This window comes from Bubalus kerabau, chromosome 3 (assembly GCF_029407905.1).
Source record: "Bubalus kerabau isolate K-KA32 ecotype Philippines breed swamp buffalo chromosome 3, PCC_UOA_SB_1v2, whole genome shotgun sequence".
Taxonomy (NCBI): domain Eukaryota; kingdom Metazoa; phylum Chordata; class Mammalia; order Artiodactyla; family Bovidae; genus Bubalus; species Bubalus kerabau.
In genome coordinates this window covers 42,486,247-42,511,978 of record NC_073626.1, presented here as the reverse complement: position 1 = coordinate 42,511,978, position 25,732 = coordinate 42,486,247, and the positions used below count along the sequence as shown (strand labels likewise).

Here is a 25,732-nt window from a genome sequence, read left to right as displayed (position 1 = left end):
CTATCTTAATGTTTATTAGTTTTTTCTTCTGCCTGCTCTAATCTGCCTTGGAATAATACATCTAGTGAATTTTTCATTGCAGTTGTTGTGCTTTTCAGCTCCAGAATTTCTTTTTGGCTTCTCTTTAGGTTTTTAAAATCTCTTGATTGATCAATTTTGTTTACACATTGTTTGCCTGACTTTCTCCATATCTACCTTTAGTTCTTCGAGCATCTTTAAGACAGTTGTTTAAAATTTTGGTTGTGTATCTGTCATGTCTTTTTCAAGGGAAGATTCTGTTGAATTATTTTTTCCTTTAAATGGGCCTCCTGTTTCTTTGTGTCTTGCAAAGTTTTTTTGGTTGTTGTTGAACACTGGCCATTTTAATCTAATAACATGGCATTAACTCTGGAAATCAGATTCTCTCTCATCCTCAGGGTTTTGAGTTTTTGTTTATTTTTATGATTGTTGTAGGCTGTCTTTGTACTGAGTCAGTTTGAGGTATAAACGTAATGTCTTCAGGTCTTAGTGAGCCTTTCCCTGGACACAGGTGGTCTTTCTCATTTTTCCCATATAGGCAGTTGTTTTTGAATGTGCTAGTTTTTAATGTTTGGCTCCTAAAAAGGAGGGGAAGATGCAAAACGTTGCTGGACTTTTGAGCCAGAGGCTTACATTGATGGGGCGAGATGAGACAACAGCTGCCTACCTCTTTGCATCTCAGTAGTCAAGCAGAAATCCCACTCAGGGCACAGATCCTCAATATCCAGGGAACAGAGTCCTGTTTGCCCACCCTAGCTCCCACAGGCTGTGTCAGAAAACTTGCAGAGCTGCCTGCCATGTTGCTGGTTGTAGTGGATGGGTAGCTTCTATTGTGCTAGCTGAAATGAACAAAAACTGCCTACAATTTACCATCCATGCCTGGAAGTGGTAAGGCTTTCATAAACTCCCAAATTCCAAAATAGTTGTATCAGACAGATTCTGCCGCTGTAGCTGTTCTCGGTGGGAGATTCCTGGTGCTGCCTATTCTTCAATCTTCCCAGAATCCTCGTTCACTTCACATTTGATGTACCCTTGAGTGGAAATAGATTTAAGATCACTGTGGCCTGAAGACCATAGGTGCATTTTGCTGATCCACCCCGAGTCAAGTTGTTGGCTGGTTCCCAGCACCTCAAGGACCAAGATTAGGTTGCAGGGGTTGCTAGGAAATCATGTGGTTCTGGCCTCCACATTTCAAGGCGGGTAACAGGAATGAAGGGCCACAGATGTAAGAGATGTGAAGGGGAGGAAGCCAATTTGCTGAGTATCTACTGAGTACTAGTTTGGGTATAGTGTGCTAGATGCTGAGATGGGGATGAATAAAGGAATGTATAAGTTCCTTGATGTCTCAGCAGACGGTCTTGAGTTTACTGTGTTTAGGCTGGTGTCACCTTTAGGAAGACTTTGGTATCTGTAAGAGGGCAAGAGCATATAGGTGGGTTCATGTTTCTACACTGAAAAGAGCAGAAGTTCTCACTGTGGAAACGTGGTTCTAAGCAGATATCAAATCAGTAGAGTAACTAGAGTTAGTCATTGCATTGCCAAATACTAATCATTAGCTACTTGTTCTTCCTGGTTTATCTCCTTGGTCAAACTTTTAAGTAGCTAACTTCTTGCTGTAGGCATTATGATTTTTGGCTTTAAAGTTATTTAAGAAAGCACATCATCCAAGTAGACCCAGGACAGAAATATTTCATGCCTCAGGAAAGGCTTAGACACTTGGGGAATAGTTATAATGTGTCAACTAAGCCAGGTTTGAAATACATATCCCAGAACTCCTTTCTTATAGTTTCAGTAAGGACCACATGATCTTCTGTGTGATTCCGAAGATGGCAACAGTGCAGCGGCTACATCCTTTTACATGTGGAAGCGTCAAGGGGTAAATGTCTGACGCATGGGACGCACCCCGTAGTTATGACCCGTTTAAGCCTGTGGCTGCAGGGCAGCTTTTCCTATGCACTGTTCTTAGCAATTCGTACCAACCTTCCCCATGTCAATGCCTGGCAGATCACTGAAGGTTCCACTACTTGCCCTTGAGTATGTTAAAAAGGTGAGGGTCCCTCCAAAGAAAGATACTGAAGTGTTTGCTCTAAAGCAGCAGGGTGCAGAGGAAAACCTTTTGCCTTTTCTTGCTGCAGCCAGATTCTAGTGAGGATCTAATATCTGGTTTGTTTTGCACTGAGGAAGGGTTCACAATGTATGTGACATCAGCTCTTTAGGCCTTCACAGTGTGACTATCCAAGAAAAATGCTACTTAAGAGGAAATACTTGTTTAACACACAACAGCGCCTGACACATGCTTACTTATATTTTACATATTTATTAAAGGGCACAATTAAACCTCTTCACTTCCCAAACTGAACCTACCTTACAATGAAAATGGTGGAATGTCTACTGGTTAATGCAAACACAGAATCCTCTTCTTTTTCTGATTATTTGGTTCATTTGAACAAAGATGCATAATTCCATTGCCTGTACCCCAATGCTAATCTCAAGTTGTGTCTTAGAGCAAGGAGCAGGACAGTGTTGTCTCTTGTCAGTTTTCTGAGGTTTCATTTTTTCAGCTGGGCCCTGAAAGTAGTTTCCCAACCAAAACAACCTTTTTATTGAAGACTATTTGAGCAAAACCAAGAATAATGGTGGGGGTGGGGTGCTTCCCAGGTAGTTCAGCGGTAAAGAGTCTGCCCACCAATGCAGGAGAAGGTCAGGAAGATCCCCTAGAGAAGAAAATGGCAGCCTACTCCAGTATTCTTGCCTGGAGAATCCTATGGACAGAGGAGTCTGGTGGATTACAGCCCATGGGGTCACAAAAGAGTCAGACACGACTTAGTGATTAAAACAACACAACAACAAGAATAATGGGAAATCACATTTGTTTTTCTGAATTTATTTAAGGAACACCAAAAAAGTACATCTGTATAGTTTTAAAAACCAATCTGCTATTAATTCATCTGTCTCACCACTCCAAATGCAGTCTAAGAGACAGTTGATTTCTACACACATTGTTTAAAATTACTGAATCTGATACAAGAATACATGAAGTTTCTTTGTCTTGAGTGGTGATGGGCACCTTAAAATAGTCTCCTCTGAACCACCTGCCCACCCCTTCCCCTCTCTCCCCTCCACACACTTTCTTTTCTGTTCCCGTGACCTATTACACACACTAGGGAGACAGTGGGCTAAGAGAACCTAGTTTTGGGAATACTATTTTGCTTGTTACCTGCAAAAATCTAACTGGCCTTTTTAGGATCTAATTTCAATCTTGGCCTCATTGGAGTCATGCTCTAGTCAACAGAGCTACAAATACTAGACAGTTAAGCAGATAAGCAAAATCAACTTTTGCTTTATATTCTCTAGGTGAGATTGGGGCTTTTTAAAGAAATACCTCATGAAAAAAGACAAATGTGTACATGAGAAATTAAAAAGAATTCTAGTTATCATTAAAGGAGAAACTCGATTCCATTTGTTCCATAGAGACGAAAACTGGTATAAAAAGGAAATGACTTTATTTTTATGTTTTAACATGGGTCCTAACCCAAGAATAAAAGTGTTTTGTTAAAATAACCACCATAAAAATAAAAATGAATCTAAAATATAATTGCCAGTGTTTTTTAGGATTTAAAAAGGTGAGATGTTCTAGGTTGAAACAAATGTTTTTTGGGTTGCCAAATGCATTCCTATGAGTGTTTCTTATTTCTTAGGCTGTGGGACTAGAAAGCCATGCTTAATCTTGCTTACCCGTAAGGACTAAAATTCAACTACATGTTCGTATTTAAGACTTGCCCTAATTCAATGCCCAAGTACTGGATATTTTAGGCTAGATGTACCTGCATGGGAAGCTGTTTTCAACTCTTTTCCACAACTCATACCAGAACAAAGCAGCGATCAGTGCAGGAAAAGAAAGCTACAGCCTGTCAAACCTGCAAGGAAAATGGTTAATGTAGAAGAGCAATGATTTTTCAACCTCACAGATTTTGTTTTTAAAAATTAAGCTACTTAGTAGTAAAAAGTAAAAAAAAAAAAAAAAAAGTGTAAATAAACTTCCATATATCAGTATACACGTGTTTATGAGACAGGAATTTTAAAAAGACAACAAAAAACTGCTTCAAGGATCCTAGATAGATAGGTTAAATAAAAACTCACTCCACCTCAAAGATATAAGAACAAGTCTGAAATTCTTGATAGGAGAGGTCAGAATGGAAGTAAGAAACTGAACGGTAGCAAGGAGCAGGCATTACTGGAGGCAGCATTCTTTCCTAACAGACAGAGGAGGGAAGAAAAAGCACAATTCTGACTGCTCTCTTCACATTTCAGTGTCTCAGAACTTCATCCAAAGCAGGGAAGGCTAATCCAGAACCTCCTGCTCACCATCATGGAAGAGTGTTTTAGGAATGACAGGGTCCCCCTCAGGGGACAGGCTGAGGGGCAGAAACCGCTCTCACAGAGGGGTTGCTTGATTAAGGCGGCAAAGTCAGCAAGCGAGACGCCTCTGAGGTTCTGGCTTTCAAGTGTGTGATGCTGCTGTGGACCTGAGCGGGACCTGGCCCCTCTACAGTGGGTTCTGTTCATTAAAAACGCCAACAGCTTGCATTCAGAGCACTTCAGTCATTTGGAAAACAAAACCTCCCCCACCCTCAACTCTCCCCTGCCCAACTATAGGAAAGAAGAAACTCATCAAGCATTGAATTCTAGGTTTCTGCAGTGCTATTAAAGTTCAATCAAATGTAAAACCTAACAGACAGCCCCCAATTGTTAGAATGATCTTAAGGGACCCGGAATTGGATATTGCAAGTTGACATCAACTGAAATGAGCAGGACTGAAGGTGCTGGCTCACTCTCCACACTGACAGGCGCTGCTCTGTTCCACCTGGAGTGGTCCCACGCCGCCCCCGTGATGAGACCTCTGGGCAGCAGCAGGGTGGTGGTTTTTTGGGAAGCTACTAGTTTTGCTGTTTGCTTCCAGAATCACATAGACTATAACAAACTTTACATTAAACACTGTTTAGTCCTGAGTTGGGTGAAAGCCCATGGAGGAGGGGCCGAGTTCGTGAGGACTCTTCCCTCCGTGGCGTGGTGTCATACGTGCCCTTCGGCTTTCTGCTCGTCCATCGACGGACTTCCTATTTCTTTTTCGTTGGTGACCCCTTCTAAAGTCTTCTTGCTCATTGCTTTACTGGCCTCTTCCTAAGGAACAAACAGGAATCAAGAGGGTTAGAGGAAAAAAGAAACGTCCAGTTGCTTCCTGGCTCCTCTAGACGGTCAGGTCTAACACAAGAGGGCGTGAGCACGACTGTATTGGGACTCACAGCTGGTCAGTCCCAGCGCTGCTGCCACGATTAGCCTGGGAGCTTTCCCTTTTCTTTGGTTAAAGAGACCAGCCCACCCCAGGGACAGCTTTGACCGTCAAGTCCACGTGACCGAGCGTCTGAGTGGACGGTCAGTGAGGACCAGAATACACCTGAGCGGTCCGGGGGGCCGACTGCTCCTCTTGGGTTGCTAGGTTGGCTCTCAAGCCTCAAAGTAAAGGGCATGGGGTGGGGCTTCCCCTTCAGAGGTTATTTCCTAGGAAGCTCGGAAGTTTCTATAAGCAAGTGTTGTGTTTGGGTTTTAAAATAATAATAAAAGCCTTAGTGCACTTCTAGGGAATTAATTCCCCTCTTCTCTTGCATGGACATGCCAGGGCCTCACGACTGTGCCTCTGGTGAACTGAACCGCACACCCTCCCAGCTTGTCCTCTAGATCCAAGCAGCCTCAATCGGCTCTGAAGTCCTTTTCCCTCCTCGTGGCCTCTTGGGTTGTCTTCCTGGGCCTGTGTCCTACGGGAACCTCCTTAGGATGGAAGTCAGAGGTGCGGTTGGTCCATCCTTCCCCAACCTGAAGGTGGGTGGGTTCTGCACGTACCTTTGCATCCTGCTCTGCAAACTTCTTGAACATGTTGGCATAGATTCTGCGGTCCCGCTCGTTGTGCTCCTTAGCCTTTTTCTGGCACATGGAGATCTGCAGTCTTGCAGCCTTATTCTGGGGGTTTACTTCCAACACTTTCTCAAAGTCGCCCTTGGCTGACTCGAACTCGTTCATGAGCAGCTGGGCTTCACCCCTCCTGTACAAGCCCTTCTCATTGGCACTGTCCAGTCCAAGGGCCTGGGGACAGATGGGCTATATTTTAGAAAGGATGCCATGTACCTTGTGGGAATTTGGAGCGAAATGTCTCTGGCCAAAGGAATTAGAAAAGACCAGGCTCAAGGCAATTATATACTACAGGTCAAAATAATCAAATTCATTTCTTTTTTTAATGCAGTTTCTATAAATATCCCAAGGGGGGTTGGGAGGAGGGCTTTTGAGAAGTTCATTTTAAATGCCAATGGAAGAAGTAAATGCCTAAGAGTGGCTGAGAAAATTTCTGTAAACTCAAAAATAATGAGGGGACTTGACCTACCAGAAAAAAAGCTATACTATTAAACTACTAAATTAAAACAGTACTCCATGAAAAAACAGGTTAGTGGAACAAAGCATTTGGAAACAGATTCATGTGTATGTATATAAAAAAGATTTAATAATCACAAAGATAGTAACATAAATCATGTAGAAAAAGGATTAACTTCAATAAATGGGGCTAAAACAATGACTATCCATGTAGAAAATAAGAGATTCTATGTAGAAAATAAGATTTAGATTCTTATCTCATAAACACAAAAATAAATTCTAATCCAAATATATTTACATGCAAACCCCCATAAAAATATAATAGGGTTATTATTTTTTTAAAAAGCAAACCTAGTTGGAGTAGGTGTAAGTACCAAATGGTTATTTTTTTTATAATCTTAGGATGTAAACAAGCAATTCAGAGAAGAAATACTAGTTATTTCAATACAAGTAATGAAAAGATGTGCAACTTAATTAGTAACCAAGAACTAAAAATGAAAATAAGAATTTTCTATTGTCAATAATACTGAGGAATCACTGATAATATTCAATAACATATAAAGTATTAAAATTTAAACATATTTAAATATATTGACAGAATGTCTTTTGACCCAGTATTTTGACTTCTAGGGATTTTATCCTAGAGAAATAATCCCATACATGTTCAGAGAGACACTATATAATTTGTAATATCAAAACCCTGGAAATCTACCAAAACAGGTTGGTTAAATAAACTGCTAGATACATGCACTGGATACTAAACAGACTTTAAAAGGAATATGATGAACTGATAAGATGTGGAAAGATGGCCTTATTTTATAGAACTATAAATCTATACATTCTCATTAAAAAGTACACATACATGTTACTCTACTTATGGAAATTGAAAAACAAGAGGAATGTGTGTGTGACGTGAATGACCGTGGCCTTGGGAGAGGGTCAGTGGGAATTTTATGAATGGACTCAGGTTCTTAGATGTTTCTGTAATGTCTGAATATTGAATGACTTTATACTACTTTTATAAGAAAGAACAACAAAGGTTTAAAAATGTAATAGTAACATTATTCTCTCAGGCAAAATGCCATTTAATATATTTAATATATCATGTTATATATTTCATATAACATACTGATCCACAAAACTCAAAATTTTAAAACTCAATCTTACAAAGAAGGCCTGAAATAGTTGCTTGCTTTTCTTGTTCCCTTTGTCTGTCTTTAAGATACATCCAGTTACTAGCTTGTACCCATAGTAAAATGTACAGTGTTCACTCTGGGACCTCATTCCTGACACAGAAGCATCATTAGTATAGACAAGAACAGAGTCATACATATGGTACTTCTACCAGTCTTTAGTGCTTAGGCACTGCTTACCATGTTAACAATACAGATGGAATGAGGATGCTGATGCTTTGTGGGTCTTGCAAATTATTTATGTGTAATCCTAGGCAGTGAATAAATATAATAAAAATATGTAAATATCCCTGGATGAACCATCACAGCCTCTTCTTAAAGACCTAAAAGGCTTAATAAGTTAAATCTGTTTTTATAAAATTGTGTAACCTGGTACCAAATGCCACAGACTTAAGGTCATGGATAAATATTGCTTAATTTTATCAAAACTTTTAACTCATAATGTATTATTATAAACAGTCTAGGCATAAGGAAAGTATGACTGTAGGAAAAAAAAAAAACTTTCTGAATTTCCCAGTTCTTACTGGGAAATAATCTCAAACAAAACAAAATGAAAAAACCAAACCCTGGCTGAGAGGAAGTGGAGGATGACTAAGCATGAAGACAGGGAAAAAGATGCGGACTCTGTAACACCCATCCCACCCGCGGACACTCTACCTTGTCGCAGCACTCCACGGCTTTGGTGTACTCTCTGAGCTTCAGGTAGCACATGGCCAGGTTCAGGAAGGCAGCAAGCAGAAACGACTCAGAAGCTTTAGACTCCTTTTCTGATAAGCCATATTCCATCTCTAACCAGGACACTATCTTCCCATACTGGATCACCGCCTGCATGTACTTGCCTCCCTGAGAGAGAAGCTAGTAATTATTTGCTGTCCTGGCTCTGGAGCGAGTTCAAAGGGAGCGAAGCAGATCCTCAGAAGGGAACCACCCCCTCATCCCAAGCAGGGTGCGCGAGTGTCCTGCTCTCCAGACACCTCTCCCTGTTCCTTCTTGACCCCAGTGACCTCTGAGCTGCTGCAAGGTGGGCACTGTGATGTTCTTCGCCGGCACTTACCATCTCACCCTCTTCAGCACACGGGCATCAAGGCTTTTGAGTTACATTCTTTGGTGTCAGTATTTACCAAACTTTCATAAGGCCTGTGAGTGGCTGTAGACTATGTCAGTAGTTTACTTGAAGGGAAGTTACTTTCCCCTTCTCCTGATGATCAGCCCTGGACAGCGGATACTGTATTCTGGTAAGTGCTAGTCCCAAACCCAGCAGACCTTCGTTAGCTAAACCAAGGGTTGACAAACTTTTCCTATAAGGGGGCAGATAATACTTTAGGCTTTGCAGACCAAACAGTCTCTGCTGCAACTCTGTCCTGGCTACTAAAGCAGCGACAGACAATATATAAACAAAGGGGGTGGCTGAGTCCCAGGAGAGCCCTGCCTATAGAAACAGGCTGTGGTCTGAGTCCCAGGAGAGCCCTGCCTACAGAAACAGGCTGCGGTCTGCTAACCACTGATCTACAGACCAGGGGAATATACACAATCAACAGCTGTCCAGCATACCTAACTATAAAACAAAAGTCACACAGGTGTTAGTCACCTGACTACATGAGAAAGACTTTTCTCTTAATCATATTTTCACTCAGTAACAACTGTGAATAAAAACTGTATAATTCACATGAATGATATATATGCTCTATTACTGTAGAAAGGAAGCCCTGATGTCAGTTTCCTGTGATGAGGATGGGGTAGACACAGTTCCAAGTGGAGGGCCTGGATCTGAAGGTACAGTCTTCCTCAGCTTACCTGGGGATCACCCCCCAGTATGCCCAGGGAAACTGAAGTGCATTTCATATGCCTCACCTACTAAACAGCATAGCTTAGCCTGACCTACCTTCAGTGTGATCCAGCCTACAGTTGGGCAAAATCATCTAACACAAAGCCTATTTTATAACAGAGTGCTGAATATCTCATGTAATTTATTGAATACTGTCCTGAAAGTGAAAACCAGAAAGGTGTGTGGGTCCAGAGCCGCTGTGTCGGTTGTTCAGCCCCGTGATCCCATGGCTGGGAGCTGTGCTCACTGCTGATGACATCACCAGTCTGGGAAGAGGCAAACCCAAATTCAAAGTATGGTTTCTACCGGATGCATGTTGCTTTCACACAGGTATAAGCTGGGGGCTGGCTGTCCTTGTAGTTTGTCATAGCCTTAGGCCCCACTACTCAAGAGTGAAGTCCTTACCAGTTTCAGGGGCTGGCATTTTCTGTCATTGTCTTTTCTCTTGCTGGATTATAAGCTTTTGGGGACAGGCATCATGCCCTATCCCTTTTGGAATATTCAGGGTTTAACACGAGGTGGTTCTTGATGATGGTTTGCTAAGTAAATAGTAAGGTCAAAGGAATATAACTATGGAATCAAGTTTTTCAATCACTGGGAGCAAAATGGAGATATGGGTGAAAATGAAAGCTGTCCCTTTGTTTAGATTCAGTGAGAAGGGCAGGCATTTTCCCTGTTATGTCTAGTTTCTTCTTCCTCTCTCTCATCCTCCTCTAATTACCTTTCTATCTAATATATTGTCATAGAGGAAGGAAAGAGCCAGGGAGGACAAAGACCAGATCTGATCACTTCAGTAGGTTCTAACTATCAGAATGGTAGAGAGGCTATAGTTTCTGAAAGAAAATAAAAACACCCAAAGTATTAGACTTTATGTACATGTTCTTTACACTTAAAGAGCATTTTACTTTCTCGATAGTCCTTTCATATATAGTATATATAATTTTTATATCTCAACTTAAAATGAGCAATTTCTGCTTCTGATGGACTAAAACTGGAGTTCTCAACTAGGGTGATTCTGTCCCCAGGTGACCATCTGGTAATGTTTAGAGATGTTCTTTAGTTGTCATGAGAATATGTGTGTACTACTGGCATCTAGTGGGTAGGGGCCAGGGCTACTGCTAAATGCACAGAACCTCCCACCAAACAGAATTAATTTTACAGCCTCAAATGTCAACTGTGCCAAGGTTGATAAGTCTTCTCTTTCCTTCACTCTTCTAGAGCAAAAGAGGGTTTTGAGTTTTTAACCTAAAATCCAAGAGTCATGGACAACTTGTTTCTGAATCAGAGCACTGGCTTCCTGGGTCAGTAATGGTGGTCAAAACATAGCAAAACCTGGTGAGTCTGCGAAGGGTCCTGTGGCTGAAAGATGACCCTTCACTCAGCTGCTTTAAGAATGCTTTATCCCCAAGGAGCACAAGGGGGCGCAAGAACCTCTTGGTAAGACGTATCCTCAGCCTTCTTCCCACTCCGCCTCCAAGTCAGAGGAGAGAGACACTGACCAGGTGTGACAGTTAACGCTCCTGTCTTACACAGTGCTGCCAGCTATGAGGGCACAAATCATGTCTGCCTAGCTGACCTGCACAGTGCCGGGTACAACGTCATGTCACATGTGCTTAATAATTATTTTCAAAGCCAAATGAAGACAATCCTCTCCTACCTTTCTTTAGTGTTCAGAGGTTCATATGAGGAGTCTACACTCTAAACACCAAAATCACTTCCATTTAAAAGCTTTCTACAATCCTACCCTACTAAGAGCAGAGACTTACCCACTTAGGTGTAAACCAAGCCGACAGGTCACTGAGAATAGGGCTCGCTGTGTGGGTGGCATGACCGTGCCCCATCTCTGCTCTGGCCGCCACACTAGGCCCCTGCGCTTGTGCCCAAGTCACACACCCTGAAAAGTCGAGGCCCAGGAAGGCTGCTAGGCCGACTGGAACTTGCCCTGACATCTGAAAAGGGAATGTGTATAGGAACCCACCTACCATTTCTAAAGTCGTATAGCTAAAACTAGATCGCCGCCAGGATCTGTTACCTATAAATGTGAAGGTGCCTCCAGGGAAGTTTTTTTTTAGTGCAAAACGTTCAGAGACATTCTGGGAGAAAAAGTCTTACTTAGGTCAGTGGTTCTGAACCTTTTCATTAATTTTCCCCCAATAGACTAATGTTTTGAAAGATTTTGTCTATCAAATTGCATGTTAAAAATAATATGTGTGATCCAGGTTTTATCCAAACATCAGTAATTTTAAGAGGGTTCATAACATTATGAAATACACAAATCACTATTGTAGTTATTATGCTAAGACACAACTAAGTTCAATAATTGTATAGCTACTTTAGCACTGATTTCTGCTGCTGATTACAAATTCTGGCCATCTCTCTGTATATATTCAGGACACAGCTATATGATACCTGGCTTTGCAACACTGAGTGATCAGCAACCAATTAGTTTCTGAACAGCTAAGCTGTTTTATTACACTGAGTTGATATTGTCATTTAGTCACTAAGTTGTGTCTGACGCTTTGCGACCGGGCTCCTCTGTCCATGGGGACTTCCCAGGCAAGAATACTGGAGTGGGTTGCCATTTCCTTCTCCAGAAAATCTTCCCAACTGAGGGATAGAATCCATGTCTCCTGCATTGCAGACAAATTCTTTACCTCTGAGCCACCAAGGAATCCAGTATATATGAGTTACAAATAAATATATATTATCTACACCCACAGTAAGAAATGTTTTAAGTTATGATTTGTACCCACTCAACTCATTTAAGCGGGTAAAGTGACAGATGGTGTTATACTCATGGTGTCACTGTTAGAGTGAATAATGAGAGTTACTAGCCTTTCTGGCAACCCTATGTTGATTCCTAACAATTTATTATTTAAAAATCTAGTAACAAATTCTCTTTGCACTTTTTATATTGGGTTCAGTTCCTTTTGAAATCTGTGCATGAACTTTTATCATGTACCTAAGTGACTTCCCCAAAACAGTGGAAAGGGAAAATGATATGAAACTTATCCCTTTGAATGCTACTATTTGCTCACAATTATTCTATTCATTCTTTGTTTTGTTGCACAAACACTTGGTGATGGCCCACTATGTTCCCAGCACAGGGCTTTAGGCCTTAACTGATACACGGTGAGTGGGCAAGCCAGACCTGGTCTGATGCTATGGATGATTACAGTCTAGATCAGAATGTGTAAAAGAGGCATTTGTATTCTGTGTCACTTTAATTCATTCTGCCTCATCATTTCTTATACTGAAAATGACAGACTTGTAAAAATTCAGGCTTATTGTTATCCTGAAGGGTACTGACAGAATTCAGGATAGGGGATATCAGCACGATTCACTCATAGTTGAGTAAATTCTTTGAGATGGAAAGTATTGTACAAAGACTCAACGTACCTTGAAGTACACAGTCCCCTTCTCTTTGACAATGGCAGCCTGCTCCAGTTTTTCTTTGGTATCCATCTCCCAGGATTCTTTGGCCTGTTGTATAAATGCGTGACGATGGTTAGATGAACTAAGAAGGAAAAAGCATCAGCTGAAAAAACTAAGAAAAAACTATAGCTACTTCTACACCTCAAAACACAGTGGCTTTTAAAACTGTGTGCCCTTGCTGATGCTGGTAGGTTACAACTCACCCTCCATGAGAACAAAGGTGTAGCTTGACCCACGCTGCTCAAGAGGGAGGCTTGGGTGGTAACACTGTAAGGAACATGAACTGCTGAGCACTCTTAAAGACTGCATCTTTAGAATTACAAGGTGAGGCCACACAATGAAAGCTGGGGCCTCTTTTCTCATTCTGCTTCTATACTGTTATTACAATTTTGGCAAGCTGTTTCTCTCAAGATTCAGTTTTTAACTCTAAAATGGGAACACTACTGCAGGCAAGTCACAGTTATATACTCATACACAGTTTTAAAAATTCCAGGTCATGTAATTGTCTATATTCACTGTGAAACAATCAGACCTGGAGCCTCCAAACTAGCACAAGTTTACTTGGGGAATTTCAAGGAAAACATAAGTGGGAGGACGGAGGTGATGCAAAGACATCAACAAGCGCTTTCGTGATCACCTGCTAATTTGTGTGTATCATTACTTTCCCACATTACAGATACGGGTCCAGGGACAACTGCACTTATTATTAAGAACAGCTGGATCATAAAGAGTCACGAGAACAATCTGAGGTCCTTTAGGGGAAAAGCACTGACACAGCCATTGTCAATTTACTGATAAGAATTATGAAGCTTCAGTGGATTATAAATCTGTTCTTAATATTACAAAACAGAAAATTAAATCATGTTGCTACCAACATCACCACACACTGTCACATGGTTTCAAGTATAATCTCATAGCACTGTGGTCAGAAAAGATGCTTGATACAATTTCAGTTTTCTTAAATTTACCAAGGCTTGCTCTGTGGCCCAGCATGTGACCTGTCCTAGAGAATGTTCCATGTGCACTTGAATGTGTCTTCTGGTGCTTCTGGACGGACTGCTCTATAACTATCAATTAAGTCCATCTTGTCTTAACTGTCATATGTCATTTAAGGCCTGTGTTTTCTTACTGATTTCTCTGTCTGGATGATCTGTTCACTGATATAAGTGGGGTGTTAAAGTCCCCCACTATGATTGTGTTACTGTCAATTTCTCCTTTTATGTCTATTAACAGCTGCCTTATATATTGAGGTGCTCCTATGTTGGACTGCTGTATCTTCGTGGATTGATCACGTGGTTTCAAATGTGCCCTTGGGGCCGTGACTGAGCACAGGCTTGCTGTGGTGTACCACAGTACTACTCAGGAGTGACAGGGCGCCTGAGTGGGCCAGGGCCACAGGGCCACGATGGGAAGGGGTGGGGGTTACTTTACTGAAATGGAAACAAGAAAGCCAAAGGCCTAAATAACCATGTGCAAAAGATCCCTTTTTCCCTATTTAAAACCACTTTGTGCCATGAAGACAACTTTGGAGGATCAGGACTTCAGAAGACATTATCTGACAACAAGCAATAGCCGTGAAAAGAGCATGTGTTTGTTTGTGTTATGATTAGGAACATCACCATTAGGAAAGGATCCCAAAGCTGTCCTCCCCTTTCTCAGCCCAACATTAAGAGGCCCTCAGGACAATGATTTCCTTTCTGTGTCTAATAACAAAAAAATGGTCATTTTCTAGTCCAAAGCTTAAAGTAAGGAACATGGAGGTAGCGCTGGGAGGGGATGAAAAATGTCTACAAAATGCACTCCCAAGGCTCTCAGGGAAGGGGGACTTTGGTGGGCAGGGACATAGCTGGATGTGACAGTGTACCCAGCTCAGGCAAATGTTTTGTTTGTCCAGGGAAGCTGCTGCCGGGAGCCTCCAGAGGTGGATCTGAGATGGAAGTATGCTCAAGGAGGCGTGCCATTTCTGGATCCTGAGGCCAACACTTTTTTCTACTTGGACAGGTATGAAAAGAAAAGGTCTAAGGTTAACAGATTTGTTCCTTGTGTCCCTTTTCATGGAGCCTGGTGGTGCACGAAGCCTTGTATTTTGGATAATAACCTGGAGCCACACTGACGGCCTCTTCGCAACTCTTGTGAAGGGTACAATCCGTTCAGCCCTGGAAAACTGCACCCCACTCCCCCAAGGAGCTGCTTGGCAAGAACATGAACCTTTTTGTCTTCAACCCAGGAAAAAAAGTACAAAAAGAACAAGTCTAGGAACAAATAAGGGAACAAGTCTTGGCTTCTACCCAAAAAAGTTAATAAAAAAAAAAAAAAAAAAAAAAAGGCTGACACACAGGAACAAAATAAGAGCCCTGGGCTCCTTGGTTGTGCTTTAGGAGCAGCATCAGAGACGGGGGACAAACTCGGTCATGGAAAGCACGACATACAAACAAATACCATCTATCTATACCATCTGGTAATGTAAGATACTAATTTACAAGAAGTGGATGGAGAAGAAAATCTGTCATGATTTCAGAGAAGTTGGTCTTTTCTCACCTTTTCGAAGCTCTTAAGTGTAACTTCATATATAAGCTCAGCATTAGGTTCAATGCCAAATTTAGGCTTCCCTGCCTCTCCAAAACCATATCTGAAATGGAAAGGGAAAAAAAAAACCAAACAACTTTAAAGAACTGGTTTATTTCTAGGCACCTCCTTCGGTATCTTGACGCATCACATTAGCATAGAGCTCTCATTTGCAAACTACACACATCAGAGACCCTGAAGATAAACCAGATGTTGGTCAGAACATACAGTGCCAAGTACCACTGCTGTGGTTTTTTAAGAAGCCAGGCTCCATTTAGTCTTCTTCCTTACATTCCTGTGTGATGCAACACCTGGACTCCTTGGGACAGCTTGCTTAATATAATTGTAAATGTCACTGTCTTTTTCTCTGCTTGATTTTATATCTGGTTCTTTTTTAAAAAGCAGCCACTATTTGACTATCAGGACTGAAGCTTCATCAGGACCTAGAGAAGACAGACACTATAATTGTTACAGTGCTATGTGGGAGAGGTATGTTTTAATGAGCTTTTAACTTTAAAATACTGTCCCCTTCCAGAAGTGCCATTTCCAGTCAGATAAATGGGGGGAAAGGATCACACACCAGAAAAGATATATATCCTCACAGTATTTCTTCAAGACTTTTAGAAAGCATACTAGAAAACACAAAATATAATTTAAAAAAGCAGCCCCAGCAAGCTCTAACGCCTCATCAAGAGAAATACGCTGCACTGCATCCCCATAGCTCCCTGGCTGTAACACTACAAAACACTGCATTTTTTAGCCAAACTTACTGAATAGAATTACTGAGGATATAGAAATCTGTTTTTTTCAGACCATTTAAGATTTTAACAAATGCAAGCCATTCGAGGGAGCACACGTCTACGAGAACGGAAATTCTGATGGAGCTTTGTCTGTCTGGTTCAGCGGTTTCCCAGCATGTAGAACAATGCCCAGCATAATAGGAAAATGTTCCCTGGAATAATTCTACTCCCATGTGTTTCAAGCCAACTTCTCTTTAATATATGGAATGGCATTGCAAAAAACTTAGTAACTCAAACACTCAGGCTATGGGATGAAAGATGCCAAAACCGGATTGATGTGTTAATAGCTTCAGTTTTCTCTGGGGTAAGAGGATTGGAGTGGGAACACTCATCTCTTGCTGTCTGCACCACTTCTCTCCTCCCTGCCTGAATTTTTCAGGAAGAAAATGTTTACTCACATACCTCCACTGTCACACAAGACAGTGGAAGCTGGAGCCAGAGAAGGCACAGAGACGGACTGAAAGCTTGTGGGAATGGGGTGTGGCGGTTTTAATAGCAGGGCAAAGGGTATCTTCAGCGAAGAAATAAAAGCGGACATAATTACCAGTGGCCAACTGTAGGAAGTGGTGACTAGTTTTCTACTTTGAGCTCTCAGACTGCTGTATCTCCTATTTTGTTTCTGCCATCTGGTAAATAAAGGACATTCTTTAACTGCTGGGATGCAGGTAGGCAGGTGAGTCCTTGCTGAGCACTGTGCTTACTGACAGCGTAGTTGTACAGTCTATTCTGTGAAGATGTATATGGAACACAGTCCCAGGGAACTGTTTTGGGAGCATCTAAACTGACTTCCAATTATACAGAAGCTTGTCTGATTTACTCTGGAGTAGGCTGGGTGAGGAAGGACCCACAAATTCATCTGATTGAAAGACATGCATTCTCAGTCATGTCCGACTCTTTGCAACCCCATAGACTGTAGCCTGCCAGGCTCCTCTGTCCATGAGATTCTCCAGGCAAGAATATTGGAGTGGGCTGCCATTTCCTTCTCCAGAGGATCTTCCCAACACAGGGATCGACCCCACTATCTCTTGCACTGGCAGGTGGATTCTTTACCACTGTGCTACCCGGGGAGCCCAAGTGAAAGACCACCACAAATGGAATTTCAGGCTTAACCAAAAGACAGGCTGGGTTACAGTAACAGAAGGAATCCAGTATCAGTGTTCTTAAACTGACAGGTGCCTGCGGAGAGCAGAGGATCACTGACTGCTCATGACCATTATACCCTCTGTGCACACAAGAACCACCTGTACCTTACATGCAATTATTCCCTTTTTACAGATGAAGGAACTAAGACTCAGAAGTGCTTCCTGAGAGTCACACAGAGGCAGTGGTAGAGCCAGGATTTAAATTCAGACTGTGTGGGTCCCAGAAAATTGTTTAGTTTTTGAACCACACTGCCTCATAATGAGATACTCTGGCTCTTGACAGCCTGTTTTTGTTTGGGGTTGGTGCCGTACAGAAGACAAGGAAGAAAAAAGTTAAAACTAGCCACACTTTACCTAAAACAAGAAAGATTAACCAGTCACCATATTTAAAAGACATTGTCCTGATGAGAGGTGAGAAAATGGGATTCTCTGGATGTGTTTTATGAATTCTTTATTATGAAAACATCCTGTCAAGGAGTCTTGTCAGAATCAAAGAGAAGGTATATGCCCTGGAAATCTTTTGGAGAATGAAATACAGGTGACCCTAAGAGTAATACCAAACACATATTTCCAATAGCCATATTTATAGCCACACTCAGCTGCAGTGTGTCTGTTAAGTGGGAACCTGGTAAGACCAGCGAATTCACTGCACACGCTCCCCCACGCCCGGATTCTCTACGTACACAGATCTTACTTACATGGTGCACGTGTGGGCAGTCTCCTGTTACAGGCATTGCACTTCGTGACTCCTTAACATACTAAGCAACATCTTAAAGAGGAATAACGTGTTCCTTTCTAACCATGCTATTTCCACAAAACATATGAAAAACCTTTAGACCTAGAAATTCATGAAAACTTGTTGCCTACTTTTATGCCTGAAAAATCTACCACATGTTAAAACAGGGTTTCCTTTTCCTTGTGGTCTGAGAGTCAAATTGGAGAGTCATCAGGACAGCAATATCAGCCAATATGCTGAGGGTCCGGGTGTGTCAGGCACTTTGCTACGCTCCTTACATGCCTTCTCTTACTTAGTCCTCCACAACTCTGTGAGGCAGATACTGCTATCCCCATTTTATAGAAAGGGAAACAGACTTAGAGTCAAGTATACACGGCTGGTAAGCTGCATGTTTTTTTTTGTTTCTTTTTTTTAAAACCACAATTTAAACCTACAAGGAACCATCTGCATTAATAAATGTAAAGGTAATTCTGGCTTCTCTCTGCCCATTACAATTGAGACATCTGTTCCCACAACTGGCTTGTCAGCTAGGTCAAAACGTAATACACTGATTCATATAATATTATATGTTTACAATACATGCAGAACTCCTCTGCAAGGAACTTAAATTTGAAAATATATGTGCATAAATACCACTCTCTTTATATGAGCTTAGAACTAATGTAACTTTGGGATGCTGGATTAAAAATACTTAGATATTACTTAGATATGGAAGAGATGGCCTGTCTATGCCCCACCTGAGTTAAAAAATAGTTTCTTATAGAAGAGAGAACTAGATTCATCTGAGTGAAGTACATACTACTATTTACATAGTAAATGCAAATAAAACACAAAGGTGGGAATATACTAGTTCAGAAAGGAATAAGGCAGAGAAAAAGAAGGTATTAAATAAAAGGTGCCTCAGTGAAGGCTCTAAAGGGTTCGAGATGTAGAGCATTTTGCAAGGCTTTTCAAGTGGATTAGTGGCATGACTGGAACATCACTTGAGAAATACAATTATGACTCAAGTGTCAGGGCAAAGGTAAATATGCCACTGGATTAGGACTAAGGCTACACAAGGCACGCAATTGTACAAAAGGCACAAGAATACCTATTGGCAAGTGCAGGTCATCAGGATTCCCAGTAACTCAAAATCCTACTGACTGAAACCCAAGGATCCAGGGAGAGAAGAGACACGAGATAAGCAGATGCACTTTCACACAAATAGAATCAAAACACCCTGGTTTCTCTCAAGGGTCCATTTCTCAAGATAGAAGGGTTAGATCCACGGTATAATTTTAGGTCTAAAAATAATACCAAACATGTTTTCACAAGAAAGACTGTTAGTGCCTGATAGTTCTAAGCTTGGAAGTGCTAATGGATATCCTTATGATGGGAAAAATTTAGGCAAAAATGAGTCATCTCCTCTGCCTTTAGATCCAGGAAGAGCACTCTTTTTTCAGAGAGTCTGTATAAGAACAGGTGGCACAGATTCAAGTGGTAATAAATCATCCAAATGTTGCTTCTACTTCCAGCCCCCACATTTTACTGCCTCCAGCCTAATTCAGAGAAAAAGGGAGAAGGGGCAAGAGCTTCCTGTCTTGGCAACATGGCCGGCAAAACTGCCTGTCAGTCCTACCCTGAACACACATCAATCAAGTGAACAGGCTTACAAACCTCTGTAATATTATAAGCCCCATTAACTCACCCTAACTGTAGCCTGATTTAATTAATTGTTTCCACTCTTGGCATTAACTTCACTGAAAATAGCAAAATGCTGATTGAAAAAACAAGTGTATCCCTGTTCTTTAGATAACGTCAGTCACTGTGTACTGAACCAGTACACTGCTTACCGTGGTCCAAGATATAAAATACATTGTTCCTCACGCTGCATTTTCTCCAGGGCTTTGTCGATTCCGATTGGAATGTCGTGGTCTTCTCCTTCACCAACGATGAACCCCACATCTCTGCAATCAAACGTCCTTCCACCACAGCGGCCTTCCAGGTGGACTGAGAGAGGGGAGACAGGACAGTCAGCAGAGCTGCTCCTTGTGACTGGCTAATGTAGGGCCGTGATAAAAGAGTATAAAAGTATAAAAGTAGTCCCTTCTTCTTTGCATCTGGAGACATATGCATTATGTCCTGTTGAAGCTTAGTCCACCCAGTTGGGAAATTTAAGCGCAATCATATTTATTTCTGTTTTAAGTTTAAACTTAAAAATTACTGTAACTGTATGAATAAGATAGTTTAGCAGATAATAAAGTGGAAACAGTTCTAACTTAAGCTGACAGAGATATCCTCTACTGTAACACAAGAAAAACTATTTAGTAGGTAATTATCAAAATGCCACAAATTTAATACCAAGTAGATAAAGGCTTAAACATCTTCTTGGCTTCAGATGTCTGGGTTGAAAAACAACTGAATGGCTATTTCTCCAGTGATATACGAGGGTTAACTGAATACAGAAGCTCTTTTTTAAGAGCTTTAACCTCATTCACAAACGTTTAAATAAAATGGAAAAGCCAAAGGCAACATCATCAATAACTAACACAGCTGTAATCCCTTAGTAGAATAATAAATGTAAAATGTGATGGAATCAAGTCTACAATAACTTGAAAAATCAAATTTCTCAGCCACCTCCTCAGATATGTTAAGAGGTCAATTTCTCAGGGCCTACTTAGCCACTGCACTCAAACTCAGCTCATTTTCAGGGTAATTTCATATTAGATAAGTGGCTTTATGTTAGTATAATATAGGAAAAAATGCATATAGATATGTATTTTCCTCTTGATTGGTTAGACTTTTCCTTCTGGGATAAACAATTCTCTGAAACTTTCCAACTATGTTTAGTATTAAGGATATTCATTCCTTTCCATTTAGGTCTTTGACTCAGTAAGAAAAATGGATGGTTTGCACGACAGCACAGCAGCCAAAAAGCAATATAATAATTTATCTTTCATAAAAAATTCTTTATTCCTGCTTCTGTAATATAATGGCCTCGATTCAAATGTAATGAATTCCTAAAATGCTTCTTTTCTACGAGGTTGGGCTACTTTACTTTAGATCAATAATTTGCTTTAGAGACTAAACATAACTTGTTCTGTTACACCCGTTCCATGAGACAGTTACGTTCCAAATACAAATTCAATTCCAATGTATACTTTTCAACTTCTGAATCTCAAAGCTCCTTTGAAACTCTAAAACTCTATTAGTTCTATGACCCAGTAACGTAACTCTCGACACAGACCAGAAACTAGTTTCAAAGCTAATTCCTGTAATTTGATCAGGTTACCTTTAGCCCAGGCCTAGGAAATGGGAGAAACCCTGAAGAGTAAACAGCAGTGGCATAGATACTAGGGGCCAAAATGTCACATGGACATTTGTGCTTTCAAGTTCTCTACCCTTTTCTAATCACTAGGATTAATACCATCCTGATTTGTTCCCATCACAGATACAGGATGGAGCCAGACACTTGGGCCAAACTAGAGAAGGCCTGATTTGAGTCAGACCCTCTAAACAGGGGCAACAGCTAGACTGGCTCTCAGAGTGGAGCTGGAATAGAGGAATTTTGTTCTGTTCGATACAGATGACTCTCAATTAACTCACCTTTGGAACGTTCTATGTAAAATACAACTTAGCTTGCAGCACGGTGAAAGTTCTCTCGGAAACAGTCCCAAATAAATTCAACTTTATTATTTTCAAATACGTACACACCTGAGAGATTCTGTAGGAAATTCTAAGCTTAAGATATTTTTACTAGAGGGACTTCCCTGGTGGTCCAGTGGCTAAGACCGTGCGCCCAGTACAGGCAGCCTGGGTTCCATCCCTGGTTAGGGAACTAAATGTCTGTCTGCATGCTGCAACTAAGCCCTGGCACAGCCAAGTAATATTTTTTTTTTTTTTAAGATATTTTTTTTTTACTAGAGTAAAAGCTCGTATTTCTAAAGGATTTGAGAGTTCTAAAAAGTTTATGTTCTTATATATTTTAAAATTTGCCTAAGAAATTTAGACTAGTGTGATGACACTTTTCATGAAAAAAAGATTTGCTGAGCAAAGTGAATTTCAGCCCACGTACTGTAGCACATCTCAGGCATTGAGATTTATGATCCTAGTAGCTCACAACTTTTTCTGTGTGAGGTTTATTGTTAGAAGTGTTTTCCTCCCTGAAGGAGAGAACATTTAGTGGGGGAGGAAGCTATCAGTACATTCGTTGTGGTTTTAGGTTGATCAACTTTGAATGTGTTTTCAAAACAGGAAATCCAGACACTCTGCGAAAGATTCCTGCCTGTGTGTCAGTTTCCTAGGCTGATTTTCAGCTTGATGCATATACTTGATCTTAAGATTCTATAAATGATTTCAGAAATTCTCCTTACATGTGACAACCCTTTATGTTAGGGAAAGAAAAGACTGGCTACTAATAAACATGTTGGGAAAGATAAGTGAAGCAAGCAAGCAAAAAAAAAAAAAGTTCAAGTCAAATTATAATTAAATTAAGAAAGGAAAAAAAAAGTTCACCGCAGCTGGTCTAAGAGAGATAATACTGGGAGAACCAGTGTTTTAGCCACCCAATAGGGAAACATTTGCAATAATGCTTACAAACACTTACTACCTTATAGAGGAACTAATCTTTTTTTTCTATTAAATCTCTTTTAGGTTGAACCTGAACAAGCACTATAGTACCACAAAATCTTAAACTGATAAACTGATATGCATGTGCGCACACACACAGCAGTCTGTGTGTGTATATAAAACCTTTTAATATTGACATTATCTGGAATGTCAATGCAAGAGGAGGTGTTACAGCCTTAGCTAGTAGAGAGCCCATTGATTGTTTACATCTACTAGCAAACCCTATCGCTAGGTTAACTGGTTTCTAAAATTGGAACACTGGTGTGACATGTTTCATGTGACAGCTGATGAGAACTCACACCCCATCCTGGAGCTACAGAAATGCCTGCGGATCGCCACAGCAGGGCCCCGGTCCCCCATCATGGGGACAGATGCAGACATGTCTGGCTCCCACATAACTGTTTTTTAAAAAATTGTCTCAACAATTGCTACCAAAGAAAACCATGGCAGCTCTGGCTGTGGAAGACCTGTGGTTGCTTTTGACCTTGTATCACTTAGTGCAAATACTCATTTAATAAATATTTAATAATAACCATCATGACTCACTGGGAGCTCGGCCTCTAGGGCTCAGGAGGTCTGTTGCTAATTCCAACCAGCCTGATTTACGGGAAGTAAATGATCTATGACGTGCCCAAAGAGAATAAAAGTACATACAGGATGCTTCTACTTAGGGCTTTTTTTGGGGAGAGAAAGAAATACACAAGTTAGAAAGGGACAACATTTTCTCTTAACTTCAAGTCTACGTAACTTAAAGGGGGGAGATCCTCCAAACCCCACGAAATCAAACCAAACTGAATTACCCGAACCTCCCTGCAAAATCCGAGTGTAACCACATCAAGTGAGCCTGGTCTGCTGCAAAACATCACTTAAACTGGAGCTCTGACTTATTGTTCTCTTACTGCCCTAGAGCAATTTTGTTTTGAAGAGCACAGAACACCCTGTTCTGAATGTGGCTGGCACATGAACTCGATGTGCTGACAGCAATTTGTACTCCGATTAAAATAGGGGGGGAAAGGAAAGAGTGCACTGCAGTAAGGAAAGAAAAAAAAAAACACTGGAATGCAAGAATTGAAAAACTTGCATTTTGGGTATAATTTGTATTTTAGGAAGCAAAACTGAGAAAGAGGCCCCATAACCTTAAAAAAAATTTAAAAGTGCTGTAATCCCTCCAGCCTAAAGACGTTAGCTCTGGTGAGTGTTTTTCTCTTTTCTAATTATAGTAGTTGGTGTCTGATAGCTTTGCACTCATTCCCAAAACAATTACTGGGTCATGGGGATCTGAATGGGAATGTTGTAATGGCATTACTACTAGACAAGACTGGCCATTTAGCCAGAGAAAACCAGGTTGTGACAGGTTACTCCCACTCAGCAAGGGTTTTCTCTGCTGCCTACTTCATGCTAAGGGAGTTTCTCTCTGCCTGCGTTTCCTGCCTAACAGAGCAGAGCACCCAAGAGACAGTGGGATCTTAATGACCCCCTGAAGAGGCAGATCCAGAGATGGGTTTCTCAAATCAGGAGAGGCATATTAATCACTGAGCAGAAGAGAAACTGCTCCCCTCAGGCACGGCAGTCAACTCCCCCCTCTGGAAGGCTGCTCAAGGCACTGAGGGACAGAAGCTAGCTGAGAGCGGGCATGGAGCCTGGCTGCTTGAACAGAAGAATGGTTATATGTCTTAGTCTAAACAGGAAGCATACACACAGCAATACATTCTACACCAACAAAACTCACCACTCTCTCCTCTTCACACTAGTATAGCACTTGAGTCACTGCTGGATTCCTGTCCCATTCAGTCACTTAATTGTGGCTTTAGGCAAGGTCATTTAAATTATCCAAAGATCAGTTTCCTCATCTATACATTAGGGAAACAATGTTAGCTAACTGTTGACAGGATTAAATTAGGTACTGAATTAAAGCTTTTAGCCCAATACTTGACATCTACTCATTTATATGTCAGGGCAGCTACTATGTGAAAACACTATTATGTGCGGCTACACAGAGATGAACTCAATGAACGTTAGCTATGATTATTTTCCTGCAATGAGTGGTAAATTATACCAGATTAAACAAAAATTAGAACTTGGTATGAGAAACCAGTTAATAGCTCCACAGAGAGTGCTGTCAAAATGTGAATAAAATTCAAAGCAGGCAAAGGCAATCTCTTACGCTTTTGTACCTCGCAGTGTGTCTAACTGTGTGTACAACACACAGTTCAGGGCCAGAAAGTAAATATTTACTTAATGATTAATCTGAAAACAGGGCATTAAGGAAAACAGTAATTTTCACTCATTTATAGGAATTTTCCCTTTTGAATATATTAGAACTCCTATTTTTAATAAACTTAAGAGCTATTTAAATTCTTCACTGATATGCAGCTTTTGTTTTTAATACTATTCTAAAATAAATGGTCCATTGGCTGAATTTTTTAAATAACAAAAAGATTATTTTCTACTAAGATTTTACTCTACCTGAAGATTTGAAGATAACTTTTAGAGCTATATGGGCTTCCCTTGTGGCTTAGACGGTAAAGAATTTGCCTGCAATGTGGGAGACCTAGGTTCAATCGCTGGGTTGGGAGGATCCCCTGGAGGAAGGCATGGCAACCCACTCTAGTATTCTTGCCTGGAGAATCCCCATGGACAGAGGAACCTGGCAGGCTACAGTCCATGAAATCACAAAGTGTCAGACACGACTGAGTGACTAAGCAGCCTTTCAGTTCAGTTCAATCTCTCAGTCGTGTCCAACTCTTTGCAACCCCATGAATTGCAGCATGCCAGGCCTCCCTGTCCATCACCAACTCCTGGAGTTCACTCAAACTCACGTCCATAGAGTCGGTGATGCCATCCAGCCATCTCATCCTCTGTCGTCCCCTTCTCCTCCTGCCCCCAATCCCTCCCAGCATCAGAGTCTTTTCCAATGAGTCAACTCTTTGCATAAGGTGGCCTTTAGAGCTATGTAAAATGGAAATATCTGAAAGAATAAACACTATCCA

At 41.0% G+C, this 25,732-nt stretch overlaps 1 protein-coding gene across 3 annotated transcripts in view; it reads right to left on the bottom strand.

The window, feature by feature from the left end:
• Positions 1-2,871: 2,871 nt before the first annotated feature.
• FKBP5 (FKBP prolyl isomerase 5) overlaps positions 2,872-25,732 on the bottom strand; it is a 116,576-nt gene continuing 93,715 nt past the window's right edge. For all 3 annotated transcript variants that reach the window (XM_055571613.1, XM_055571612.1, XM_055571611.1), the window contains 6 exons: positions 19,967-20,123; positions 15,430-15,520; positions 12,856-12,939; positions 8,289-8,474; positions 5,917-6,156; positions 2,872-5,199 (listed from right to left, as the gene is read on the bottom strand). In XM_055571613.1, coding sequence (XP_055427588.1) covers positions 5,092-5,199; positions 5,917-6,156; positions 8,289-8,474; positions 12,856-12,939; positions 15,430-15,520; positions 19,967-20,123 — 866 coding nt within the window. In that variant the 3' untranslated portion in view covers positions 2,872-5,091. The remainder of the gene's footprint in view (positions 5,200-5,916; positions 6,157-8,288; positions 8,475-12,855; positions 12,940-15,429; positions 15,521-19,966; positions 20,124-25,732) is intronic.